Source organism: Phodopus roborovskii, unplaced genomic scaffold (genome assembly GCF_943737965.1).
Source record: "Phodopus roborovskii unplaced genomic scaffold, PHOROB, whole genome shotgun sequence".
In the NCBI taxonomy this organism is placed as follows: Eukaryota; Metazoa; Chordata; class Mammalia; order Rodentia; family Cricetidae; genus Phodopus; species Phodopus roborovskii.
In genome coordinates, this window is record NW_026126459.1 from 21,516,566 (window position 1) to 21,533,246 (window position 16,681).

General features: G+C 42.9%; 1 protein-coding gene across 8 annotated transcripts in view; it reads right to left on the minus strand.

Annotated features, from left to right (window-relative positions):
- Nucleotides 1-463: 463 nt before the first annotated feature.
- The window catches only part of Asb8 (ankyrin repeat and SOCS box containing 8), a 29,174-nt gene continuing 12,956 nt past the window's right edge, over nt 464-16,681 (minus strand). For 2 of the 8 annotated variants that reach the window (XM_051189793.1, XM_051189795.1), the window contains exons 2-5: nt 11,747-11,842; nt 4,506-4,665; nt 2,951-3,055; nt 464-1,303 (exon numbers count right to left, since the gene is read on the minus strand). In XM_051189793.1, the coding sequence (XP_051045750.1) occupies nt 671-1,303; nt 2,951-3,055; nt 4,506-4,634 (867 nt within the window). In that variant the 5' untranslated portion in view covers nt 4,635-4,665; nt 11,747-11,842 and the 3' untranslated portion in view covers nt 464-670. Of the gene's footprint in view, nt 1,304-2,950; nt 3,056-4,505; nt 4,670-6,921; nt 7,080-11,746; nt 11,843-16,681 lie in introns of those variants that run through there. The other 6 variants (XM_051189791.1, XM_051189794.1, XM_051189796.1 and 3 more) reach the window with 4 other exon arrangements.

Consider the following 16,681-nt stretch of genomic DNA (forward strand, 5'->3'; position numbering starts at 1 on the left):
GGTCTGCCAATCTTGGGACTGCTGAGACTCTGTATCTCTTCTTGTGGGGAACAGCAAAGTATTTCTGTGAAATCATACTGCTGGATGACTAGCACTCAGGCACAACTATAGAAAAAGGCAAAGAATTATTTCTTTTGGTGAGGAGAAAAAAGCCAGTTCTTTCCGAATGCCCAATTCTGAGTTTACATCCATCTGAAGTTGGAGCATTCATCCCTGGAACATAATTCTTGTCCATTGGAATTGTGATTTTTCTTAAACTTCAGATTTAACTAAAAATTTTTAGGAGACACTCCTTCACAATGCTAAACCATGGCCCCAAAGGAAAACCATACTCTGAGTTCTTTACATCTTCCTAGGCAATTTAGTTAGTGTTGACTCTCAGGGTCCTACAGGGGGTGGGAAAGACCTCTTTTGCAGGGTTCACTATCAAGAGGCAACTAAACAATAAAACAGCAAACAGAAGTGCAGGAAGTTTGTTATTTTGGGTTTGGTTGCTTGGTATGGAGAGGGGAGATGGTGCACACATTACTGCTGTGATGTGCTGCCTCAAAAACCTATAAACCACATGACAGGAACAGGTTCTTTTCTGTGTTCCATGACAAAGAGACAGTATTGCAAAGAAAACCTCACCCAGAGTTGTCTGCATGATGGCGGACATTTCTCCTCCAGGCTATTCTAAGAGTAACAGGTATTCCTTCAAAGAAGCTGGCAGTGGAAGACCCTTTACCGCATCGGGCAGGTACAGGGGACCCAGGCTGTGGCGTACAGCATAGCGGGCAAGTGTCTTAAGAGTTCCTGGTGCTGAGCATAACATAGTCAGTTTTTCACATAGCTGCTGGTCTTTGGTCACTTCTCTTGGCATGGTGCCATTTTTCCTTAATTCAAAGTGTCCAACAGCTCTATGGAGGAGCTCAAAGCAGGAGTCTTCTTTTTCTGTTCCAAGTCCTCTAACTAGCAGAGCCACCAGGCGGGAGATGGGTGTTTGACCTTTCAAGTTGATGACTTTGACCTCAGCACCATAATCAAGAAGGATGCTGACACTTTCAAGATTTCCCTTCATGGCAGCCCAGCTGAGTGGTGTATCATTGTTGTAATCCAGGGCATTGACAGAGGCCCCACTCTCTAGGAGAGTGCGTACACACTCAGCATTGTTCTTAAAGGCTGCCCAGTGAAGCGGGGTGTCTCTGTTGCCATCCAGTGCATTGGGGTTTGCACCATATTCCAACAGGACCTCCACACAAGCCTCATCTTTCTCTGCAGCATAGTGGAGGGCTGTTCTGTTGTAACCATCCAGGGCATTGACCTACAGAAAGGAAGGAACTGTTTTACAGTGGGCAGTGTACTAGGAAGAAGAAAGAGGCAGGCAAAGAATACTGTGTGAATTTGCCATGCAGTGCTCTCAACAGTAAGGTAATATACAATTCTCCTGAAGTCTTGGTGATCAAGATGACATAAATGAGAAACAAATAGGAACTGTCTGAGTACAGCCAGCTATCATCCTAACTGACTGGGAGGACTGTAGTGTCCACTTCTCTACTCAGGAGTCTCTGTCATACAGCAGGGAATGAAGAGGGAAAAGATGGAGGCCGTCTTTAATGCTGCTCTGAAAGAAATTCTGGATTATTTGACCGGACTCTTTCTATATCCTGTGATTAATGGACACCAGGAAAAGAAAGAATGTAGTCAAAACTTTGTCCTTTCCGCTTTGTCATGTCATCCTTTTAACCCTACAGAGATCTCAGATGAACTTGTGTGGTGGGAAGAACACAAACTTCCAGAGCTGAAATGGCAGTTGCCTCACTGAGTCAATCACTACTTCATATTCCTGATCTATAGATGGCTTAAGACCTCCTCCATACACACGGTGCACTAAAGCCAAAGCAAACCATTTAATGGAGCTGACTGTTTTATTTTGTTACGCTCCACTTTCCCGATGGTCACTGGTATTAGTCACTCAGGGCATAACTGGTTTTTCACTTCATGGTCACTTACATTACAAAAAGGTTTAACCACAAGATTATAGGCTAGCTGGTGCTGCAGAGAACAACATGGCCATATGGTGCTGTAGCGAGACTTGCTTCTTCTGCTTACTGTCCATCATGATTGCGACTGCACTCGCTTGATGGCTTGTCTGCTTCAAACTCAGCATATACCACCTTCAAGACAGCTCACCAACAATTTATCATGTACTTACGTAGCAACTGTTACAGGACAGAAATCTAAACACTTTACCACCTTACAACATACCCTCTTTATAGATGGGGAAACTGAGGCAAAGGAAGGGTTACAGTTATCTGTTTGGGGTCCCCCAACTAGAAGCACTTGTGCTGGAAGTGGGATCTGTGAAATTTGTTCCAAAGTCCTTTGAGGGAGCAGAGTTTTGTTATATAGCCAAGCTGGCCTCCAACTCACAGTCCACCTGACTCATCCATCCCTCTCAGTTCTAGGATTACAGGTGAACATATACCATCATGCCTGGCTCAAAGTCTATTCTTTTCATCATTCTTTATATTATGTAGCTGCATGCCAATACCAAGAGTCTACTTTCAAAACTTAACCTTTTATTTTTATCTTAAGACGCAAAGTAGGTAAAAGTCTCCAGAACTTCATACATCTAAGAGTATCATGCATAGAATTAACCAGAGCTCAGAAGTCTCTGTACTTATGGTAACTGTATAGTCCACAGGTGAGGAGTCAATGGAAATATGAACAACCCCCAGGAGGAAGGCAAGGAAGGAAAGAGAGCCATGCACAGCTTAAGTGAAAGAAAAAAGAAAGGCCAAGGGATAAAATCCTTAGACTCATGGATTTATGATTATACCTTGCTTTAGTATCAGATATGCCAATGTCACTATGAGTTAAGCTGGAGGGTACAAAGGGAAATTCTAAGAATTGTGAAGGTCACGTTTTTATGGCTCATTAATGTGAAGGTGTCAGAAGCATCACTCACCTCTGCTCCCTTTTCCAGGAGTAACTCCACACAGTCAGCATCTGACACCATGCAGGCACAGTGCAGGGGCTTCAGCGTGCCGTGGGTGCAGTTCACATCTGCTCCCTATGGGAAGGAATGAAGAAGCCGCAGAAGGAACTTGATGGGGAAGGGACTCCTAAGCCTGAATATACTTTAACTACAATTACTTATTATTCCCAGTAATTTATTCCAGTACTCAAACCAAGGGAATATTGAAAGGGGGAAAAAAAAAAGGAAGTCATTTCCCCAGATAAAGTTATTAAGTTTCTCCACAACACAGTCTCCTACTCAGACACCTCTGAGGACATTGCCTTATATATAAAAGCTGCAGGAAAGCTGGCCCAGCTACCCACTTTCTATGGACACTTTGCAAGTTATGAAAATGTGTCTTAGACTGAAGCCAGAACTATCAGGCTCTTTTTGCAATTCAACAATGACCCTCACTAACTATAAGGCAGCTTTAATATGTTTACAAACTCTTCAAGGTGGTTTGAGTCTCAGCATTACTGTTAAAGAAGGCTCAAAGTATGCTGTTCACATCAAAGCCTGAGTGACTCCACAGCAGAGCTGGACAAGAACAGTTACTACTGCTGAGGGTTCTCACGCCACTGTGCTGAGAACAAGCTATGGCATATCTTCCTTCAGCAGGTGTGCAACTCTGGCCCAGAGAGAAGATCCTAAAGTTGTTTTAAACGGTGGAGTGCAGAGTAACTACATGGTTACATTTTCCAAAACATTACTCTGTAATTTCTCCTCTTCAAAGGGTGAAAGGTACCAAAACTTTCTAGGGTACTAATCACGTGACAGAAATAATGACTGCAGTGCTTAGAGATCAGAGAAAGTGCTTCCTTTCTTTTAAAGAAGCAAGACTTGTTTTTAAGGACATGTATGCCTATGTGTCCTTGTGTGAGCTCTACATATGAATGCATGTGTCCACAGAGGTCAGAAGAGGGCATCAGAACCCTTGGCGCTACCGTTTCATGTGGTTGTGAGCTGCCTGATATGGGTGCACACTCTCCATCACCGAGTCAGCTCTCCAACCCTTATTTTCTTAATCTGTAGCTACTACACACTTTAGGGTACAGAGTCTGCTATGGCACTAAAACTGGTAGCTGCTGTAACCAAGCAGGAAACAGAAATCTCTCCCTGCAATTGCCATCACCCAGGTTTGAAGGAAACCTCCAAGAACTTAAAACCTGACCTCTACTTTGCTTGCCTCCTAAGACCCTTCCTAAAACATGTACTGAAGACTCTAAGCTGAATGGCTTTCACACATGTGCATATACTGTATCCCAGCAGGTTTAAAAAGAGTAGGGCTATCTAAAACCATATGTTATGGAGAAAAACATTAGGGACATAAAGGCAGATGAAGCAAGAGTTAGGGAGAACATATATTACTGATCACACTAAACACTGATGGACATGGAGAACATGCTCAAATCAAGGTTGCAACTCCAAAACCTATGGGGATTTTGCAGGGACTCTTGACACTTCTCCTTTCAAAGGTCTGCTCTATCAAGAACGGCCCACTCACCCCTCTGATGAGGTCCTCTACGTTGTCATGTGGGAAGGAGCGAATGGCAGCGATTGTTCGGATCAGGCGTTCTGAGAGGGAGTATTTGCTCTGAATGCTCTGCATAATGTACCACATACTGGAACTCATCAAGGCTCAGAGTATGTCCACATGCTCCAAACTGCCTGAAATAGAGAAGCTTTAGGCATATGCAACATTGCTGAGTGAGTATGCCTGTTCTCTGGGTTAAGCATTTTCTGAGGGCTTCCCACTATAAAAACGGATGCCAAGGAGCTCAGTGGCTAATTAGTGCCACCTCCTGTAATAGTAAGGCAGATTATAATAGTTGCTAGGTTAAGTAAACCTGGATAATCTCCAATGACTAGAAGATCTCCCTAAGAGGCCCAGTACTAAGATCCCCATGGAGCCCCACGTGGTCTACACAGCTACAAGGCATATGATGGGTTCCTAAAGCCTGAAGATAGCAGGAAACACTTTTCAGCCTCTGAGTTTTTGTTATTTATTATCAACATTACTTTAAGGTGCTTAATGTATTTGCCTCACAATATAGCTATGCACACATCGTTGTTTTTCCATCTGAATTAAAATCAGCTGGACAGATAGGGCTTTGTCTTCTGCTCAGTAAAGCCAACTGCCACATCCCATAAGATGTAGACATTTAACACATATTGTTTGCTTGATGGGCTAGGGAGATGCCCAACACTTGGGAGGCAGAGGCATACAGATCTCTATGAGTTTGAGGCTAGCCTGGTCTACAGAGGGAATTCTAGGACAGCCAAGGCTACACTGAGGAATCTTGTCTCAAAAAAAAAAAAAAAAAACCCAAAACAAAACTGGAGAAAAATATAACTATAATAATAATGTAATGTATAAAGTATAATAATAAGCAGCTCCAACTCTTAAGTGTTTTACTTAGGAATCTGTGTTTTTATTAAATATCAACTCCTCAAAAGTTAATGGGAGGCTTTTAAACTAGTGCCTGGCACACGAAGGTCCTCAATATACATTTGGGGTTTTTTGTTTGTTTTGTTTTTCCAGACAGGGTTTCTCTGTGTAGGTTTGGAGCCTGTCCTGGAATTCAGACTGTAGACCAGGTTGGCCTTGAACTCACAGAGATCTGCCTGCCTCTGCCTCCCCATTGCTGAGATGAAAGGCATGTGCTCTCAATATACATTTGTTAACCCAATATTTGACTTGTCTTCACACCATCCAGCACTCAGGATCCACCCACTGGGTCAGAAAAGCTGCTGTCAAGGTGTGACCCAGAAGCAAAAGCTTGTACTTTGGAACCTAAAAAATTTCATAATAACACATGCAATGACTAATAGCACGATTATGAAAAAATACTTTCAGGAATTCTGTAACATAGATTTGCTTTTGTGGGGGGTATCCCTTTATACATTATATACTGTAGAATAAATTCTGTTGGTTTCTTTCTGCTAATCAGTAGCCATTTATATGTTTCAAGGTATGCAAGGTTGTGGGCATGGCTTGGCAGTAGAGTTGCTGCTCCTTAGAATTTAGCAAATTCTTTTTCCAATTCCTAGCACTCAAACACACACTCACCCACCCCCCCCCCCAAGGGGTCCCAAGAATGGTGTGGACGGAGGGGACAAAACCCAGGCTATGTAAAGCGGATGCCTTGGGCTGAAGTAGCTCTGTTAAGTTTCTGGTATACGGTTAAGTAGATGACAATGAATCCTGCCCTCATTTGACCGGTGTTCCTGGATTCCAGGGTAAGAACTCTAATCTAGAGCATGACAGGTGTGCCTCTCCTGCTACCATGAAGCTCCAGGTGAAACAGCATTACTTGAAATAAGGTCAACATTTGCACTCAGGATGGGTCAAAATAATCTACCTGCAGTTTGATCCCTTGAGGGTCCTTTCTTAGCTGTGGCTCACCTGCACCCATGCCCTGTTTTCTTTCCCTATGGAATATAGCGGAAACCCCATGGGGGGATAGAGGGGAGGAAAGACACTCAACAGACCCAACAGCTCCTTCTCTGGGCAGGCCTGAGCCTCGCCGCAGTGGGGACTGTCAGCCCGGACCCGGAGCATCCAACCCCAGGACACCTGCTGCTTGCTGGAGGCTCGCGGCCGCCGGGCCTGGCCGAGCTCAGGAGCCTGGACAAGGGCACGAAATGCCAGGACTGCGACGTCCCTTGCAGCGGGGACCCCAGGAGCTCGCAGCAATCCCGGTGAGCCCCGGGAGCCTCAGGCTGCACCCCGGGGCGCGGACACTGAACTGTCCCCGCCCCCACCACCCGCAAAGGCAGGGAACGGCGGCGCCGTCCGGAGGCTCGCAGCTCCGAGGCTCGTAGCCCGGGCGGGGCAGGCGGCCAGGGACGTTATGGCTGCGGAGCACCCGGGTGGGGACCTGGCTTCATACCGTCCCCACACCCACGGCCGCACTCACCGAACCGTGGGGCACAGCTCGGTCCGGGAAGCCGCTGTCAAGCCGTGACCCGGAAGCAGAAGCGGCCCGCGGCAGGCAGCCCTAGAGTTAGCGCTAGACGACCGAGTTGCGTAGGCGCCTGCGCGCTTGCGCAGACTCTCCAAGCTGAAGGTACTTAGATATTTTTTTTCACCAAGGGAGTCTGTTGCTTTTCTCCCGTCGTTGCTACATAAAAGCCATGGGCTCGGGCGCAATCTCTAGCTCACTCCCAGCCTCCGGCCTAGCGTCCTGGTCCAATGGTGGAGAGGAAATTCACAAATCCCGGCTTTCAAACCTGTCCTATAAGGCTGCGTCTGTGTGGGCCAGATCAATAATGTAGGACCATCCCACTAGTCTAGACACAGCCTCCCTGTGTCTAGATCCTAAAACGATCCTGGACACCTCATCCCCACAATTTTAGCACCATCTATTTCAAAGTGGAGTACAAGCTTCACATAACCTAGCGAGGGGCTGGTGACTGCCTCTACTCGATTTGATTAAGCCAGCTTACTTGAAGCACAGCGCTCCCTGAGAATTCACCACACAACTAAAGCAGGTTTCCACTTTACCCAACAGACAGAGGCAAAGGATCCAGCAACACAAGGTACTAGAACCTGGAAGGTGACTCTCTTTGGGCCTTGGCAGTTCTGGTCCACCAAGCAGCACTGTGGAAGACTACAAGGCTAGGGTATTGGTTCCGAGAATGATATTATTTCACTCAGTTTCTCTGAATATTAACTTTCTCCATGTTGACTGTAATGATACTTACAAATCCTTCTATTTCTAGGAATTTCATTTTTACGTAATTCCAAAGCAAAAGGTCTTGCTTCCAAAATGCTTACTCGGTTGTCTAAATTCGAACAGCTCTTATGGCTATCTTGATGCTATTGCACTACAACAAAATGGAACCCGTGATCATTTCATTACAAAGTTGCAAAGTCTACAGTATCCGTTCCATTTTTTGCTTCCGCTGGTGCCTTCTTTCTAAAGGAAGGTAAGGACAATGACGATTCTCAATTTCAAATTTTAAAAATACTTTTGTTATAAAATAATCAAACATACAGGGAAAACTAGAAAGAATAGTAACATGAAATCTTTATAACCACCGCTCATTTGTAAAACATTGATAGTTTGTCACATTTAAAATCTAATTTTGTTCTTCTCTTGCTCTTTTTTCAAGATTTAGGTTGTTATTGGTTTTCTTCTCCCCCCCCCCCCCATTAAACTACTCAAAAAAATCTCTAATTCCTGCTGCTTTTTTTTCTGAGAATACTGGATTATTTATCTTTATGGTATTCCCTTTCCCAGACTCATTCCCCAAATGTATTGACTGGTAAATACAAGACTATAAATTACAAGGAAAAAATCAATATTTTATAAATGTATGACTGATTTTATTTTGCCAGTAGGTGACAAAGTTATTTTGAAGTGTCTTGGAGACTGGTATCCCAACAAAAGTAAGTTTTAGATTTGCCCAATCACAGAACATCTGCTGAGTTCTGTATAGATTCAGCTTTTCAAGGGGCAGAGAAGAAGTGTGGTTCCTTTTGATTAAGAATTGGAAGATGAACAGATTGCAGTTAGAGATCATCACATCTACAAAGTCAACACTGAGGAATTGCTCTGACCATATCAACAGAGTCAATGTTGAAGACTCGTTCTACTCCAAAATGAAACTAGGTGAGTATAGGAAGGAGAGAGACCTGTGAAGAGTTTTAAGGAGAAAATTTTGTGTTGTTGAGTCCCCTCTGTCCACCCACCCAAATAGTTTTTTCTTTCTCCTCAAGCATAAAGTGAACTTCACTGGTACCGTTGAGCTCAGAAAGTGTTCCCTGTTAGAAATTCAAGAACCACATCAACATTTTTGCCTATAAGTGAAAGAAGGCTGCACCTGCAGAAAATGAGTTTATCAATATGTCCTTGCACCAAATGTGGGCCACATAGAAGACAGACAATACAGAGTTGCCCAGAACCTAAAGGGTGGTCTAGAGGCATGGAGGAAGCAGATGGCTTAAAGTCAGAGACAGACCAAAGGAATCCTAAAATCCATAGTTTGTTGTAGGCCACCACTTCCATGTCTCTCTACACCAAATACATTTTCTTAAGAGGCCTCTAATAATGGGAATCTCCAAAGAAGGCTTAAAGGCTTCCTTTATGGAAAAAAAAATCAGCTTCTACCATCTGTTAGATACTGTGCTGAACTTCCAAAGAACTGTCCTGGACTCAGGACACAAGCAGATAAAACAGCAGCGAGCTAAGGAGGAGGAGAGCTTTGGTGGCATGTGAGGAGAAGACTGGAGGCTAGGAGCAACCAGCCATGGGCCCTACCTGTGTGGAAGGAGAGAACAGTCTTGGACTGACAATACCTTAGGATGAAGGTCTGCGAATCTGACTACCATTTTGTTCTGGAAACATTCTAATTACTAAGTAAACTCATCTAGACCATCTTTTTTCATTTCAGGGGACTGTTCTGTAAAAGACTATCAATTAGCAAAGAATGAGCCAAAAAGTAAAACTTTTATTTAGGAACCAAGAAGATAACAACCTAAACCCTAGGCAAAACATTTGAAAAGAGCCTAAAGAACAAAGTTGTGATGTGATCATACCCCATGACTTGTGCTTCCCACATCTGAACTTCAGCCTAGGTACTTACTATATGTAGTTATTTCTGTCCTTTGTAGCTTGAATAGAAGTGACTCATGAGTTTTTGGTTTGGGATTTGTGTGTGTATACTGTGTTTTCCATAAGGCCATAGGGCATTCCCACTCTTGTTCCTTCTAATTCTGCCCTCAGGAAGGGCCCTGTAGGTGGTGTCAATTGGCAGACAGTCCAACTAGCATTTCTATTTTCAGAGCTGCCAGTAAACTTGAGCTGGAAACTTGATAACACTGTTATAGTTTGTACCCACTGCTGCTAGCAGTGATCAACATGGATTAGTATCCAGACCAAGTAGAGGCCATGGGGATGATGAAGCAGGTTATAGATCTGATGCCCTGCCTTTTAAGCCATGTGAATAATTAACCTTTAGGAATAAAACTGTCTTTCTTCTCTTATTGGCTCCAAATATTTTCCTGATTTTAAGGAGATCCTTTGGAGTGACAGGAAGCTGAAGCAGAGGGATTCTGCCTTGGTAGTGTCTATGTGGTAACAGAAAGCCTTTCATTACTGCTTTCTGGACTCTGGCCAAACTCGTCAAGTATGTTTCTGCCTCAGACCTCCTCCTTCAGGATCACATGTCTAATGTTGATGGCATGTCCTTTCTAGAGAAAGGCATCTTAAACATAAGGGACTTTTCCAGTACTCTTATCACCAAAAGAATAAAAACCAAAGGAACATTTGAGATATTCAAACTTGAAGGAGAAAAGGCGTGGGTCAAAAGTATAGGATAGAGGGAGAAAATAAGATCCACAATGTAATCCACTATCTAGATAGTTGGGGAAAACCCTCCCCCACTGACACAAGAGTATATTTTACCTTTCTCTGAACGCAGACAGTGTTTAGGGTAGTCATTAATACCATGTAAGCACAGTAGGAACCAACATTCCTCAACTTTTTTTTTTTTTTTTTCAAGACAGGGATTCTCTGTGGCTTTGGAAACTGTCCTGGAACTAGATCTTGTAGACCAGTCTGACCTTGAACTCACAGATCTGCCTGCCTATGCCTCTCCAGTGCTGGGATTATAGGTGTGCACCACCACTGCCAGGCCCCAACATTCCAATTCTGAGCAAGTAGCATTCCCTCTCTCAGCCTCGGTTTACTGACGCATACAATGAGACTACAGAATACCTAACCCAAGGATTCAGTTCACAAAACCTTGGTCATATTTGTGAAGAGCAGCTTTATATGCTAAATAAAGCATTATGGACTAGTATCAATGCCATATTGATATTATCTTGCATTTGTTTAGAGAGATTGCCAAATGTTTTGTTCTTTCGGCCCCATTAAGGATGAGATAGATTTCCTATGTTCATTCCTTCTGCATAGCAAAGTCCCAGAACATAGCTGGCTAGTGTTTATGTCAACTTGATATAAGCTAGAGTCATCTGAAAGGAAGGAACCTTAACTGAGAAAATGCCTCTATAAAATCAGGCTGTAGACAAGCCTGTAGGGCATTTCCTAATTAGTGATTGAGGCATGGTGCTGCCCCTAGGCTGGTGGTCCTGGGTACTATAAGAAAGTAAACCCCCAAATAGAACCTCTGATGCTGGGAATGGGTTACATCTAATTGAGTTGTTGGCCAGAGGGACTCCATGGAAAACCCCAAACAATCCAGTCTATAGCCAAGTCGATTGGTTGTTCTCTACAAACTGATGGCTACTCTGTATTGTTGAAGACAATACCTATCTAACTCAATGAACATGGGGAAATCAAGCTGGTGCCTACCTAGAGCCTTCACCCCTGCTGATTGGTGTCCTGGTACTGGAAGGTACTCTGCATGCTACACCAAAGGAGAAAGGTAAACACCAACCCAGCTACAAACACTTTGATCTACAATGGTGACTTGCCTGCAAGACATGCTGGTCCAATAGTAGCACAAAAGCTGTGGGAGTGACCAGCCACTATCTGATTGGATTTAAGGCCCACTCCATAAGAACCTATGCCCTACACTGCCCAGATGGCCAAGAACCTGAGGCTAGATACACCATGGACCTAGGGAAAAACCAAACACTATTGTTCTGCTAAAGGAACATAGCAATAAAATGAATGACTCCTGAAGGCATTCTACCATAGAAAAATCAGTGTCTCTTTCAGCCGTTATCAGTGAATCTTCTTCCTATGGCAGATGGGAATAAATGCAGAGACTCACACAGCTGGACAGTGTGTAGAAGGTGAGAGGCCTTGTAACACTCAGTCCTAATTGGGATGGCTCCATCAAATCCCTCCCCTCAGGGCTCAGGAAACTCTGAAAGAAAAGGCGGAAAGATTGTAAGAGCCAAGAGGGATAGGAAGACCAAGGAAATAAGACTGTCTAGACACAATATAAACTCACAGAGACTGGCAGTATGCACAGATCCTACACAGCTCTAAGCCAGATGGGGTCCCAGTGTTGAGAGGGAAAGCAGACCCAAGCCCCCACCATCCCTAATCCGGAAGCTCTCTCCAACTGATAACCACTCTATAACAGAGTCTCACCAGGTATACAAATAACACTTAAGGGCAGGCCCCAGGCCCCAGGCCCAGCAGCAGATGGCCAACACAAACTCAATGGTATTTTTTTTTTTTTTTGTCTTATGGATCTTTTTATTACATATTATGGTTTCTAATTTTTTTTTTTTTTGAAACAGGGTTTCTTTCTTTAGCTTTGTAGACCAGGCTGGCCTCAAACTCACAGAGATCTGCCTGCCTCTGCCTCCCGAGTACAGGGATTAAAGGTGTGTGCCATCACTGTCCAGCAACTTTGTTTTTATGAGTTCTCTCTCTCCTCTCTCTCTCTCTCTCTCTCTCTCTCTTTGTGTGTGTGTGTGTGTGTGTGTGTGTGTGTGTGTGTGTGTGTGTGTATGCGAGCATCTGTGTTTCTTGTGCCTTTTCTTTGGCACTTTTTGTTTTCTGTTTTGTCCTATCAGTTTTGTTTGTTTTTTAAATCTTATTTATTATATATCTGTTTGAATTCTCAGAGAGAGGAAAGGCTGTGGATTGGGGGTGGATCTGGGAGGAGTTGGGGGAGGAGAAACCATAATCAGAATACATGGTATGAAAAAAAAAATCTATTTTCAAGAAAAAAAATTCAACATGTGCTTACCATATAGCCATACACACACAAAAACAAAACAAAACAAAACAACAAAAACCAGACTGGGGAAGCCATGAGGTATAGTAAGCCACTATGCAGCACTCCTCCATGCCTCTGCATCAGTTCCTGCTTCAGGTTCCTGCCTGGTTTAAGTTCCTGTCTTGGCTTCCCTCCATGGACCATGGCTCATGATCTATAAGCCAAACAAACCCTTTGCTTTCCCAAGTTGCTTTCTGGTTATGATGCTTTCATCACAGCAGCCATAGCCACAACCAAGGCAGTAGGTGCATGTCAAAGGCAAGGTAACGTGCACTACTGAGCAGTGACCTCCAAAGATAGGGACAATAGGACTTCTCTGGCCTGAGAATAAAGAGAAAGGACTTGGGAAGACACAGAAGGCAGGCTCAGGGAGAGTTACTCCATAGGAGCAGAGCAGCATTTATGTGGGGGCCAGAGCTCCCAGGACACCTTAGGATTAAACAAGGGCATCTTTCAGAAGCAGCCTGAGGCAGGAACCCTCTCAACATTCAGATGCTGTCCCCACTTTTTGCTTTTCATTTTCTCCAGGGCTCAGGGAAACAAATGAATCATTTTGGTTTTGAAGTGTAAATTGCCTTACATCTCTATTTTCATGTTTTTTTTCTTTTTTTTTTTTTTGTCCTATAGAATCTCAATATTTTCCACTACCAGAAATAATTTTAAAATGTTCAGATCTTCATAGAGACAGAATGCTTCAGGGATTTTGAAAAAGAATTACAGTAAAACACAATGTTAAAGATAATATTAAATAAATTATACATGTTATTTTCCAAGAACATAAACAATGCAGTTTGTCTGTCAAACAAATACTTAAATGGACAAATTTCTTTCAGGAAAGTTTTTTTTGGGGGGGGTTAATTGCCTATGGGAGGGGAACAGCAGAGTTTTGAAATGCCTGATACCACTGACTGGTCTAGACCAGCGAGTCTCAACCTTCCTAGTGCTGGAACACCATTTAATATAGTTCTCCCAACTTTAAAGCCATTTTAAAGCAATTTTCATTGCTACTTCATAACCGTGGTTTTGCTACCATTATGAATTGTAATGTAAATATCTGTGTTTTCCTATGGTCTTAGGTGGCCCCTGTAAAGGGGTGGTGGCTCTCATGTTGAGAACCTCTGGCATGGAGTGTCATAGTAAGAAGCAACCAGATTGTCTGGAACCAGTTCTATGGGCCTGAGAAGTAAATTAGGTTCCATCTCAGTTTTCTGTTCTGGGTGGTTCATGACAATTCTAATAGGAGTAAGTCGCCCCCTGGAGGGCAAAGAGAGCATTGTTCTTTTAGGCAGCTTCCCCAAAGTTTAGTGCATTCCTTGACTCCTTGACTATTTTTTTTTTTTTTTTTGATAGATTCATTCGTTTATCCTTCTGTTCAACAGATACCAAGAAAACACTATTACTTTGGCTGTTAACTATGAGAGATGCTGAAGGTACCACCAAGAACGACATAAACACAACCCCCCCCTCTTCCAGGAAAATTACAGTTCCAAGTGAAAAATAAATATTACAAGAATCATTTGAATGCCTAAAGAATCATTATATGCCCCATAAAGAAAAGTGTGGTGAAATATTATGATTTATTAAAGCTTTTCTGAAGACTCATAAAGCAAAGTAAGCCACAGCCATGGAAACCAGGCACACACCTTTAATCCCAGGAGCCAGAAGCTAAGAGGTGGTGGTGGTACACACCTTTAATGCCAGGACTCATGAGAGGTATGTAAGTCAGTAGTATCAGGATTCAGAAGAGGCTTTCATACTCCAGCCACAATGAGGAAAGTTTACCGTCTGAGGCTTGGTGAGAGCTTGTGGAGACAGGATCAGTGCATTCAGCCTAAGGTAAAGGTAAGAAGCTAGTGGCAGACTGCTTTGCTTTTCTGATCTTCAGCTTGAAGTTTGAAGCCCAATATTTCAGCTTCTGGGTCTTTTATTATTTGTGTTACAGAAAAGGTGCAGCGAAATAAATGCGTATGTCTTTCCAAAATGCACATACTTAATTAAATCTTAGCCCCTAGGATGGGGCATCAGGAGATGAGAGGGCTTGAGAGTAATTTTTAATGAATGTGGCTAATGTCCTTGTAAAAGAGACCCCAGAGAGATCCTTCTGTAAGATTAAAGTAAAAGGATGATGATGTATGAGAAAGTAGCCCTCACAACACATGAATCAGCATCTTGATCTTCAAGTGTCCATGACTGTGATGAATACATTACTTATAAATGACCCAGCACATTCTATTTTGTTACAGTGCACAGTAGAATAAGACAGAAAATTGAGGAGTAATAGGACTATTCAACGAAGGACACCATTCAGGGAGGGAGGTCAAGACAGTTTCCCAGTGTGGATCTGGAAGATGGGTGGGAAGAACAGATTAAAGGTGAGAAGGTTCAAGGAGAGATGCAGAAGGAAATCAAGCACCTTAAGAGTGCCAATGCTTGGAGAGGCAAGGAGCATAGGAAGTTAGAAGGAAAGGAGACCAGAATGGAAAGTATACCACACAAACTAAGGCTAAGAACAATGGGGAGACCCCAGAAACACATGGAGTCTTGGGGGACATGTTGGGGCTTCTGAACTGTGTCTCCAAAAACTGGGAGCCCTGTACTGACCAGCTCCCAGATCATGACACCGGAGACTTATTAGTTTTGAATGCTCAGCCTTAGCTTTGGCTTGTTTCTGGCTAGCTCTTTTAACTTGTTTCTCTTTCTCTACCTTTTGCCTCAGGGCTTTTTACCTTTCTCCTTTCTGTATATCTTACTGCTTCCTGTGTCTGTCTGGCAGCTGCCTGGTTGGCCCCAGAGGCGTCCTTCTCTTTCTCCTCCTCATCCTTTCTCTGCCTAGCTATCAGCTATTCTGCTTTTTATTAGACTAACCAAGAAAGATAAATAACAGCACATCTTTTCATAATTAAACAAATGTAGCACAAACAAGTGTAACATATCCTGACATCATTAAACAAATACAGCATAAACAAATGTAACACACCTTTACACAGTTAAAGTAATATTCCAAAGCATAAACAAATATGACACATCTTTGCCCAGTTAAAATAATAGTCTACAGCAGAGCCCACTACCAGGTTTTATGCAAGTAAATCACTATGCCTGCCTTTTTAAAGGGTCATTCTGTCTTCCTGGAGATCTTTATACAGGGGCTGGGCAAAGATCAAAGAATTGAAAACAGTAGCCTAAGTGATCTAGGCAAAAATGATGGGAGCTGAAGGTGGCTTCCACAGAGATGTGGGAGAATTTGATATATTTTAATGTCAGAATTAGTAGGGGTTGGTGGTGATTATAAGCTTAAAGTGGATGATAGCCAAAAATGGCTCCTTCCCCACACTCCAGTCCCTTGGGTGCTCATGCAAGAATTAAGGAGCCACTTATAGAACAATGACAGGAAGAAGATGAGCGGAGACCATTTTGTTAGGTTGGAACAATCTGTTTCAAGGTAGACTCATCACCTATTCATTGAGGCTCCTACTACATGTCCAGCACAATGCTTGGCACTATACACTGATGGTTGACAAGCAAAGGTGGTCTAATTGCTAGGACTGAAGGCATGTGCCACTATGCCCAGCTGAGTTCTGTAACCTTAATGAAGCTGAGTTCTGTCACTGCCCAGTATACTTGCTTTTGAAAATCTTCTTAAAAGTAACCAAAGTGGTTGAAAATGGAACTTTAAAACTTTAAAAGCAAAGAAAAGGAAAACTTAAACATTTCCAATTAAATATCAATACAACATTGCCACTAAAATACAAGATAATACAAGGGAGAAAACTACAGAGAAAGCAAAAAAGCTAAATATTTGGAGATGAAACCAAAGCACAAAATGTCATAATTGTTTCAGGAATACAAAGATAGGTCAATGTTAGGAAATCCATTAATATAATTTAAATGTTGTATATAAGAAGAAAAGCCTTGTTATTATCTCCACAAATGGCGAAAAGGCATTTGAAAACTTCAAAATAAGTTCCTAATACA